Source organism: Armigeres subalbatus, chromosome 3 (assembly GCF_024139115.2).
Source record: "Armigeres subalbatus isolate Guangzhou_Male chromosome 3, GZ_Asu_2, whole genome shotgun sequence".
NCBI classification, from domain to species: domain Eukaryota; kingdom Metazoa; phylum Arthropoda; class Insecta; order Diptera; family Culicidae; genus Armigeres; species Armigeres subalbatus.
The window spans coordinates 88,109,832-88,121,850 of record NC_085141.1 but is presented as its reverse complement, the minus strand read 5'-3'; the positions used below and the strand labels follow the sequence as shown (position 1 = coordinate 88,121,850).

The following is a 12,019-nucleotide window of genomic DNA, read 5'->3' as shown; positions in this document are numbered from 1 at the left end:
GTTATTTGTCAAAAAAAAAGAATAACTTTCATCATAACAAATGCATCATGTATTTGACGCTCAAATTTGGTATGCTTACATTGCAGCAACAATGACTTTCAATATTTACTGCTCTTCTCGGAACATCAAAGGAGCGCATTTTATACAATACAAAAATAAAGTGATGAATAAAAAAAGTCAAAACGTGCAAAAATAAATATTTAAATAAAATTTCAACAACAGTGGACCAGAGAACATCAAAGCAAAGCCTTGTTTTGGAATTTCTTGAACCTGCAGGATTAGTTTTGCTCATCAAATGGAACTAAAAAACTTCAAAAATTATGATATAATCAATTTTTACACTGCAGATATCACTTGTCATAAGACGAGCACAAAATAATTTTCTTAATCATAATAAAATCGAATTGTTTCGGATTTGTATTGGATTTGGATTGAATTGGATTTAGATTGGATTTGGATTGGATATGGATTAAAATGTATTTTAATTGGGTTTAGATTGGGCTTTGAATTGGAGCTAGGTTTGATTTGAATTGAATTGAATTGAATTTGGATTGTATTTTGTATTGGATTTGGATTAAATATGGATTGGATTTGGATTGTATTTGGATGCGATTTGGATTAAATTTGAATTGGATTTCGATTGGATATTGATTGAGTTTGGATTGGATATGGATTGGATATTGATTGGATATGGATTTAAATCGAATTGTTTTGGATTTGCATCGGATTTGGATTTGATTTAGATCGGATTTGGATTGAATTTGAAATGGATTTGGATCGGATTTGGATTTGATTTGGATTGGATTTGGGTTAGATTTGAATTAAATTGGATTTGGATTGGGGTGTGACTTGGATTGGGGTGTGATTTGGATTGGATTTGGATTAGATTTGAATTAATTTTGCATTAGATTTCAATTCTATTGGATTTGGATTGAATTTTGATTGGATTTGGATTGAATTTTGATTGGATTTGGATTGAATTTTTAATGGGTTTGTATTAGATTTTTATTAAAATTTAATTTGGATTCAATGTAAATTGGATTGATCGAATCCCTAGATTTGTGTTTGTTGTTGGATTTAAATTAAATTTGTATTGAGTTTGGATTTGATTTGGAGATGGATTGGATTTGTTTGGTTGTTAAAAACAAAATTTCATTATTGCAAAAAGTAAGAATTGCGTGCGGACTGTGCGATAGCACGTGTTTATGATTTTCTTGCGATGGATAATCGTTTGATTCCCAAATGAAGTTGGAAATTTAATAAACCGCCACGACAAGAACTTCCTACAAAAATTGCTTAGAAAAATCATTTGTAAATTCCTTCACTAGTTCCTTTAAAAAAATTCTCTGGAATATTTTAGGAATTCCTTTGGAAACTTCATCAGGAGTTCTATTGAAAATTGCTTTAGAAATTCACTCGAAAATACAGTTGAATGGGATTGATAATGTCGCTCATGTTCGTGTTACCAATATCTAGTAGCCAAAATACCGATACACTATAAGTGTCGAACCGATGTTTACGATGAAACCAAACAAGCACTACAGCATGATGAACAATAAACAGCAAAGTTAAGCGCATGGAAGCATATTTTGGTAAAAATAATTTAATGGTTACAACTCCACTTTTTTATATGTCTTTATTAGAGCGGTTTGTAGCCCTGAGCTGGCTCACCTCTACATTAGCGTTCTAATACTTATGCTTCTACTGGAAATACCTTCGGAAAATGCTTCAGAAATTCTTTTGAAATTCCTTGGAATTTTCTTAGGAATTCATTATAGCTTTACGAATTTCTTTGGAAATCCTAAAAAATTGCTTCAGGATTTTCTTCGGAAATTATTTCTGGAATTCCTAAAGGAACTTGTTCCACGAATTTCTTTGGAAACTCCTCCAGTAACTCCTTTGAATCTTCGTTTTTTAGCATCTTTTCTAAAAGTTCTTTTGAACCTTTGAAATTTCCATACTAATTGCTTTCGAAATTCTTTCGGGAATTTATAAGAAAATAGATTCTGAAATTCATTTTGGAATCCCCCGACATTTTTTTTAATTTTACGACATCGTTCGAGAACACTTTCGGATTTTTGTTTCAATAATTGCTCTAGCAAAAAGCTTACACAAATTCTTTTAGATTTTTTTTTCGAGAAACCCTTCAGGTTCTCCTTTAGGAATTCATTCGGGAATCCCTTCTGAAATTCCTTTAGAAATTCCTTCAGAAATTTCCGAGAGAACTCTCAAAAGAATTTATAAAGCAATCGCTAATTGATTTCCCGAACAAATTCTTAGATTTCTCCAGGAATTGCTTCGGAAATTCTCCAGGTTTGATGGCAAAACGTTTATTTTTTTGTCCATGGATTCAATCAACGATTCATAAGTGTTCAGTACATTTTCAATTGTATGATTTGTTTGGTACATTTATTCAAAATTATAGACCATTTTCATCTTTCGAGAGAGTTTCACACATGATGTATTGATCACCGGCGAACCATCGAGAAAAGAGTATGTATTGATGTTCAATGTAAGGGATACCTTAGTAAATTTCCCAGGAATTCTTTTGAAAGCATCTTCATTGAGTATCAAAATAAGCGGATTTTTTTTAATGATTTTGACATATATAATCAAATTAAAGGATAAATATTCAACTTGGTGTGTTACTTAGCTGGTTCCGTCAGTGTAGGCCGGTAGCAACTGAAATTCTGGAACGAAAGTGGAGCTTATCCATACGTTTCATTGCTAGATTCTTGACTGAGATGATCAGACCTGGATCGATCGACGAGTATGCTTCAGTAAGTAAATGGGTCGTATGAATAAAAATTACAGTGAACTCTCCCTTATTCCATATTGAAGTGACCAACGAGTTAAAGAGTTATCAAGATAGGGAACACATTTATATTTGACCGAATGCCGTTTGACCGAATAGTAGAAATTTGTTTCCTTATTAAGTGAAGTGAGAATTGAGATGTTCTAAGTGAATAGTGAGCAGCGAGAACAGAGTAGTGAGAAATGAAATGTTCGACATGAATACTGAGCCCAAGTAATATTTTAAGTTCTATAACGCTCTTGAAGACCATAATTTACTCTACAAGAGTGTGATAAAACCAGTATAAATGTGAGTAGTGGAAAGTGAGAAATGAGAAGTGAGTGATGAGAAGTGAGCAGTAAGAAGTGAGATGTGATAGTTGTGAAGTGCGAAGTACGATGTGAATAGTAAGATAAACAGGAGCGAGAAGTAAGAGATGATAATTGGAAAGTGAGAAGCGAGGTGTTGAGTGAGAAGTAAGTGGAGAGACTGGATATAAATCCTAGAAAAACAACAATCTTTCCTTTTACTAGGAAACGTAAACTTAATTCTTCAACGCTCTTCTTAGGTGAGACAAATTTATCATTGTCTTTCGATACAAAATACTTAGGAGTGATACTAGACAGAAAACTCTACTGGAATAAGCATAAAACATCAAATTGTAAAGGCAAAAAAAGGTTTCTGGATATGTAAACGAACATTTGGTAAAAAAAAGGGGTTTGAAACCGAAAATGATACACTGCATGCATTCGGCCATGGTTAAACCCGAAATCCTGTATGCCTATATATGTCATTTGTTTGGTGGCCAAAAACACAACAAAGAACGGCTCAAGTTACACTTGGTAAACTGCAAAGGATTGCCGCCTTATCTATCGCAGGAGCAGTACAAAGCCCTCCATATAAAGCTTTAGATGCTTTGCTACATATGCTTCCATTACATACGTACGTCCAATTGGACGCAATCAAAACTGCTCTAAGGATCAAACGATCTCTGAATCTTCTTAAAGGGGATCGCGTTGGACATTTGAGCATCTTGTATGAATTGCAAATCAGTCCATTAGTTTTGATGAATGAGGACTCATTGATAAAGAAAAAAATCTACAATCAACTTTTCAAAGTTTTTGAGGTAACTCGTGGAAATTGGAGTGCAGGAGACCCAGGGTTTCGGACTGGCTCCATAATAATTTACACAGATGGCTCCAAGCAAAATCAGATGGCCGGGGCCGGGATTACATTTCGATTTCAATGGGAATTTGGCCTACGGTTTTATCGAAATGCAAATATATGCATATGTTCAGATAGCCAAGCAGCAGTTCCAAGCTACATCAGCTAATTTCCTATCGCAATAAGGTTGATCTATATTGGGTTCCTGGCCATAGCTCTTGAAAGGAGGCTTCGGAGCCTCTTGAAAGGAGGCTTCCGAGCCTCTTGAAAGGAGGCTTCCGAGCCTCTTGAAAGGAGGCTTCCGAGCCTCTTGAAAGGAGGCTTCCGAGCCTCTTGAAAGGAGGCTTCCGAGCCTCTTGAAAGGAGGCTTCCGAGCCTCTTGAAAGGAGGCTTCCAGGCCTCTTGAAAGGAGGCTTCCGAGTTTCTTGAAAGGAGGCTTCCAGGCCTCTTGAAAGGAGGCTTCTGAGCCTCTTGAAAGGAGGCTTCCAGGCCTCTTGAAAGGAGGCTTCTGAGCCTCTTGAAAGGAGGCTTCCAGGCCTCTTGAAAGGAGGCTTCTGAGCCTCTTGAAAGGAGGCTTCCAGGCCTCTTGAAAGGAGGCTCTGAGCCTCTTGAAAGGAGGCTCTGAGCCTCTTGAAAGGAGGCTGAGCCTCTTGAAAGGAGGCTTCCTGAGCCTCTTGAAAGGAGGCTTCTGAGCCTCTTGAAAGGAGGCTTCTGAGCCTCTTGAAGGAGGCTTCCTGAGCCTCTTGAAAGGAGGCCTGAGCCTCTTGAAAGGAGGCTGAGCCTCTTGAAAGGAGGCTTCTGAGCCTCTTGAAAGGAGGCTTCCGAGCCCTCTTGAAAGGAGGCTTCCTGAGCTCTTGAAAGGAGGCTCTGAGCCTCTTGAAAGGAGGCTTCCAGGCCTCTTGAAAGGAGGCTTCCGAGCCTCTTGAAAGGAGGCTTCGAGCCTCTTGAAGGGAGGCCTGAGCCTCTTGAAAGGAGGCTTGAGCCTCTTGAAAGGAGGCTTCTGAGCCTCTTGAAAGGAGGCTTCCAGGCCTCTTGAAGGAGGCTTGAGCCTCTTGAAAGGAGGCTCTGAGCCTCTTGAAAGGAGGCTTCCTGAGTTTCTTGAAAGGAGGCTCTGAGCCTCTTGAAAGGAGGCTTCCGGGCCTCTTGAAAGGAGGCTGAGCCTCTTGAAAGGAGGCCTGAGCCTCTTGAAAGGAGGCTTCCGGGCCTCTTGAAAGGAGGCCTGAGCCTCTTGAAGGAGGCTTCCGAGCCTCTTGAAGGAGGCTTCCAGGCCTCTTGAAAGGAGGCTTCTGAGCCTCTTGAAAGGAGGCTTCCGAGCCTCTTGAAAGGAGGCTTCTGAGGCCTCTTGAAAGGAGGCTTTGAGGCCTCTTGAAAGGAGGCTTCTGAGCCTCTTGAAAGGAGGCTTGAGGCCTCTTGAAAGGAGGCTTCCTGAGCCTTCTTGAAAAGGAGGCTTCTGAGCCTCTTGAAAGGAGGCTCTCGAGCTCTCTTTGAAAGGAGGCTTCTGAGCCTCTTGAAAGGAGGCTTCCAGGCCTCTTGAAAGGAGGCTTGGAGCCTCTTGAAAGGAGGCCTGAGCCTCTTGAAGGAGGCTGAGCCTCTTGAAAGGGAGGCTTGAGCTCTTGAAAGGAGGCTTCCTGAGCTCTTGAAAGGAGGGCTGAGCCTCTTGAAAGGAGGCTTGAGCCTCTTGAAAGGAGGCTTCCGGAGCCTCTTGAAAGGAGGCTCTGAGCCTCTTGAAGGAGGCTTCTGAGCCTCTTGAAAGGAGGCTTCCTGAGCCTCTTGAAAGGAGGCTTCCGAGCCTTGAAAGGAGGCTCTGGAGCCTCTTGAAAGGAGGCTCTGAGCCTCTTGAAAGGAGGCTTCCTGAGCTCTTGAAAGGAGGCTTCCGAGCCTCTTGAAAGCAGGCTTCCGGAGCCTCTTGAAAGGAGGCTTCCCGAGCCTCTTGAAAGAAGGCTTCCGTGCCTCTTGAAAGAAGGCCTGAGCCTCTTGAAAGGAGGCTCTGAGCCTCTTGAAAGGAGGCTCTGAGCCTCTTGAAAGGGAGGCTTCTGAGCCTCTTGAAAGGAGGCTTCCGAGCCTCTTGAAAGGAGGCTTCCGAGCCTCTTGAAAGGAGGCTTCCGAGCCTCTTGAAAGGAGGCTTCCGAGCCTCTTGAAAGGAGGCTTCAGAGCCTCTTGAAAGGAGGCTTCTGAGCCTCTTGAAAGGAGGCTTCTAAAATGCCCAGGCTTCAGAAAAGCGTAGAAGGATGCTTCTAATCCTCTTCCAACGAAGCAAACGAGCTTTAGTGAGAAAAAAAATCATTTTGTTCATTCCACGTTTTGTTCGTTTGATCTTTTGTTCCGCAGCTCTTCATACATTGTGCTAGTTCAATTGGGATTTACTGATCGCATTGCATATTATGTACAATATTCATTTTTGAAATAAAAAACACACAATTATCAAAACTTTATCAATTAGTTTTGATCAAGGAATGTAATTGTCGTTGAAAAATGCAAAAAAAACAAGCAACAAAAGAGAATAGCGATAACTCTTTGTCCTCATCTGCAGAGGATGAAGACAATGTTACGTTCCATTTTATTTGCAACAAACATGGAGAGGTATGTAATTGTTTTGAACTTTTCAAACTGCGATAACTTGCATATTTCAGAAGTAAAACACAAATCATAGCAACAGATGATTAAGTTTATCTCTAAGCATTGATAACTGATACTTATTTAACCAAAAACATCATCGAAACCCGACTACTTCTCAAAATGCGCGGCAGGTCCTATTCTGTTGCAGTCTGGGTCAAACGCTTATTACGAGCTGAGTTTGTCCCAACTCTTACAAGAGAGATGCCGATGTTTGAGGTACTTAATATCTACCCACTTCCTTTTTTACAGGGCTGTACCGATCGTATTGTGTCCTGGCTGAGACACACGGCAGACATTCTTTTTGTCCTGGGCTACTGCGTAATTGCCTTTCTGAAGTTGTGTTTCCTTGGCATTCTCCGATACGAGATCAAGGAGATGATTCAGAAAATCAAACTTCTTCAAACTGAGATGGCCGGATCGATCCTGAACGGCGTGGACTGCGATCAGCAACAGGTACAACAGGTAAGGCAATACAAGAGGAGTTTAGATCTCACGATTTCAGTGAAAACCGAACATTAAAGACTGTTCGGCAGAACAATCAATGGTAAATTGGCACCTACTAACTCAATTGGCTTCGTGAAAATCACATGGCAAAAGTACCAGCGAGCGGCACCGCTTATATTAACGGCTATATTTTAGTGCACTTTTTCTTTTCCTCTTTTTCTCTCTCCCTGGATTAAAACGCTGACGCACACACGCTGGCGATTTTGAACACATGCACGCTGTTTCACATGGACCGCCACTGGTTCGAATTGGAACTTGAAATATCTAGTTTACCCTGTTACAGCAGGTAACGAGCACATCGATCAACGGTGGCATCCACGCCGAACCGAAGGTCGGCAACCGGGATCGGGAGCGGACGCGGATAGAAGCGGCCGAAAGCGAACGGGAATCCTTGCTCAACACCCAGCAGGAGAACACACCGAAGCTGCTCAAGCACAAGCAACTGTACACCTGCATCAACGAGCAGCATCTCTGCGGCAGTGGGAGTGGGAGCGGTGGGAATACTGCCAGCGGTGGTGCTGGGCCTCCGGGCTGCGAGTCCGATACCAACTCGAACTGCGCCCTGATAGTGGAGGATAACAACACTTCGCTACTGTCTTCCACGGCCGGTGCGACCAAGACAATAAACGGCAACAACAACTACGAACTGAGCGAGTTCGACAGCAAGGCACCCACGTACAGGTGAGTTTGATAGGGATGCCGGATTGAATATTTAATACAGAAGCTGACGATTAGTTTTTGAAATATAAGAACTACTATCCAAAACTATTATGAGACGGTAACATCAACTTTCTTTATATTGGTTAACTTAGCTTAGAGTGACTGTACATATCAATGCACAGTGGGGAAAAAGGGACCCAAAATGGCACCTATTTATAGGCCGCTACAGTAGAGCCCTGCAATATACCTTATAAAATGTAAAAAAATGCGTAGAATCTAGTAGTGGAATTTTGGTTTTGCGCAGACATCAGGAAGTGCCCGTTTTGCCCGATTTTCCCCATTTTTCCGATAGAAAAATCAAATAATCAACTAATTATCTCACTATATGTCTCAGAAATGAACAAAATTGCACAAGGATGCTGTGAAGATGCATGGGAAGTCAAACAGATGTGGTTTAAATTTTGATTGTTGTCCATTTTGCCCGATTTGCCCTATGTTAATGCAGAAACTAAATATTTTCAGCATTTTTATATCAATGTGAATTAAAATAAATATGACTTGAACATAAACATTACCATACTGTTGAAATATTAGTAAATTGGATAAAAAGCTGTCAAGTAAATAACAGTGGACTATTTTGCCCAGATTACCTCAAGTGTTGTAGGAAAAAACTCTATGTGAAACAGATATACGATCTCTTCAATTTTAAAAATATTCTACAGAATCGTTCCTTCCTGCAAGTAGTTACACTCGCATTATTTATTATTTCAATTAGGGTGACTAAATTTAAAATAGGGTGGTCGAAAAATCGACGAATCTTAAAAATCTCCTTCCTTAAAAAAATCACAACTTTGAACTACTTAACCGATTGATTATGAAGTGAAAGCTGAAGAATGGTAATTTCAATGAAGTACGGAGCCTCAAAATCTATATCAATTATTAGGGAAAATATTACAAAACAATTTGTTTTCGTTGATTTCTACTGCAATGATCTGCAGCGACTCCTTGTGTATTATTAGTTTTAATTTCAAAAATGATACAACCATATCTCGACATTGGCCATTCTAATAGAAAATAGTCAAATGTTTTTCGAAAATAATAGATTTTACCAAAAATTTCTAATCGGATAGTGGGTTCCCAAGTAACAAGGCTTCGTGGATTTATTGAAGTTTTTTAACGGTTTTATCGCAGCCTTGTTTAATGCCATAGGATAAGCTTTTTTTGTGCGCTTATAGCTGCCTTCAAAACCATAATAATCCGCTTAATAAAACCACAAATGTCAAATGCCTCATAACCTTATTAGTGGTCTTATTATTATCCTGAATATTCTCATAAAACTACGTTGGGAGAGTGTCACAATGCCAAATATTTTGGTCATAGTCTTGTCTTACGCATAACGTCAATAAAGGTTCAGGGTTTTCAATAGATTCATAACGGTATTGCACAAGAACATAATGTTTGTTTTTAAAGCCATGAACTATAGCAGAACAAAAGGCTAAAACACATTTTCTTTGTCATAATGTTTCTTCTAAATGTATCCAAAATAATGGATACAGAAACTTGATCATTTTTAATTCGAATGCACAATTAAGAATGTCTATGTTTCTGTATCCTGTTTCCATTATTTTGGATAAATGTATAATATTAAATGCAGATAAATGCAGAAACATATAACAAAACAAAAAGTTTGTTGTGTGAAAACAATAAAATCTATTCCTTCAGAATGGACCATAGCATAACTTTTCTAATATATAATGAAAGATGTAACTGTACTTCCAGAAAAACAAAATGGTATGTACGATGAAAACTATCTAAGAAAAGTATCGTAAATTAAAGAAATTATTAGTGCAAATGGTGTGACGACCATGATTATAAATGTGCTACTGCTGCTGAAATAGTAACATTAATTAAAATAATGTTAAAGGTTGTCTGTTCCTTTATTATCATAAAGTTGTTCTCAATGCTATTATTATTTTATACCTATTAGTCAATTAATTAATGGACTAAAGAATATAAAATCATGAGAATGACAAAGTTTGTAAATGTAGTGAAATAAGTTCAAAACATGAATACATGCTATATTTCTTCTTTTATTGGAATTTCATTCCACAACTGTGATATGGTCGCCTCGTCGAGATATAGCCATTACGCACTTTCACAGTTACTAATTGCAAGATTAAAATTAAAAAAAAAACATTTCGTAGTCTTGATCTCCGTGTTTCGATTTATTTCAAATGATTTTTTAATTTGACAGATATGCAGCAACTAATTTTGGCCGCCAGTTGAAACGAAAAGTACCCATAGTGAAGAAGCAGCTATGATGATTAAATAAAATAATTTTCAAACTGGCAAGAATTCTTTTATGGAAATCACTATCATATTTAAGTAGTAATGATTTCCAAAATATTTTTCAAATATAGGAGCTCTGGAAATATTTCGAGTCGAATCGGAATTAATTTGTAAAAAATAAAGCATATCGATCGATATTGCTAACGATCGTACTGAATATGATTGTCGTAAACCACAATATATCGTCGGCGCGCTCGAACAAATTGATTTTCTTACCTGGTTCTACCAGAAATTCGAACTCGCACAAAATTTGAACGCACACACGCGAACGAATTCCGAGGCATACAGTTTTCCTATGATTTCCAATTATGCCCATGAATGTTTGTTATTATTTCCTCCGTTGTTCCATTTCGATGCTTTCCCTTTTTCTACGAAAGAATAATAAACAGATCCTAGAAAAAGAAATTCCTTTTTTGACATCGGATTTATGGCAGTTTCAGCTTGGAATTTGCTTTGAAGATGTTCTCAAGAGTGGTCCACTTGGTCATAAATTACTCTTGTAGCGGTCCTCAAGAGGTTTTCATGTAGTTTTTAGTTTTGTTGCTAGCTATGAAAATTTGCTCTCCAAGACTTCTAATAGAGTATGATAAAACTCAAAATGATACTTGGGATTTGAATTGAATTGCCGTGGTTTTATTTAATATGAATTATTTTTTAAATAAATTCATGTGTACTGCGTTTAGGTTAAATAATTAAAACACTATTAATGTAAAATCCCTCTTTTCCATCATTCAAATAGAGTAGACAACCAAATATATAAAGAATGTAAAGAATGTAAATCATATTTGTAAGCATTTTAGAAGTCGTGTTCATTTATAGATCCCATTCTGTCCGGCATAATATGTATGGTAGGTTAAAAAATATAAATAGCTCTCGATGATGCCGAGTATGAAACATTTTTTAGTAAAACAGTTTTAGAATTAAATGGATTCCAATTATTCACCATTTTACCACATTATCACTTTATAAGAAACTAAACTTGTAGAAGACTATCGTCAAAAAGACAATATTGTAAAATACTTTACTTTAATTTACTGAATGATCTAATTTACCTTCTTTTATCGAACATAATGTAATATGTAATAAAAACATTGACATTTTTGAGAACTTTAATGTACACTTTCCTTCGATTATAGTTTTGTTAATACCTATGAATAACATAAAAATAATGTTCAATAAGAAATTGAATTGAGTATGGTTTATTGGTTTCAGTACATTTTGATCACAATTGTCTTATAATCTGGCACGACTTTCAAAGAAACAAAAAAACAATAAAATGCAAACAAAACACGTTTTATTATTGGTTGATATGTATTTCACATTTCTAGAAATTCAGTTAGTGAGATTCTATTTTGTTATTATATCGACAAAATGAGTAATTTGCAAGTCATTTTCTCGTGCAAAATCAGAAATGTTTTGATCTATTTCTGATACTAAATTATACAAAACAATATGAAATTTCGCCATTCAAACATTCAATATTATTTGCTTAATTTGTTATCCTTTTAAAAATTAGTATCGCCTTGACATTCATTAGTTTTAAAATGCTTTATTTATCTATAAATTATATTTATAAATTTTTCTTAATGTATTTCACTACAAACTTACAAATTTAAAAAAATACGATAAACAATTTTTTATTGAAGTATTGAAAATAAATCAGATAAAAGTTGCACCGGTTTTACTTGGGTTTCGCTTTGCATAAGAAAGTAATTTGAGAAAAATTCATTGTTTTAAACAGAACCACATCGTAAAAAATCAGCTTGTGTTACTTAATAAAAAAAAACATTATCAAGCGAGAGTGTATGGCCCTGAAAAATGTCAAAGTTATGTTAAAGATAAAATGTTAAAGATTTCTTTTAGTTACTGTATAACATCATATTCGACTGAAATAGGTATTTCGATTATCAAACATTTTTTGTCGATAGGGGA

The 12,019-nt window shown here is 37.3% G+C and overlaps 1 protein-coding gene across 1 annotated transcript in view; it reads left to right on the top strand.

The window, feature by feature from the left end:
• The window catches only part of LOC134225193 (uncharacterized), a 77,716-nt gene that overhangs the window by 60,594 nt on the left and 5,103 nt on the right, over window positions 1-12,019 (top strand). Inside the window, exons 7-8 of the mRNA XM_062705063.1 lie at window positions 6,824-7,036; window positions 7,347-7,759. Coding sequence (XP_062561047.1) covers window positions 6,824-7,036; window positions 7,347-7,759 — 626 coding nt within the window. The remainder of the gene's footprint in view (window positions 1-6,823; window positions 7,037-7,346; window positions 7,760-12,019) is intronic.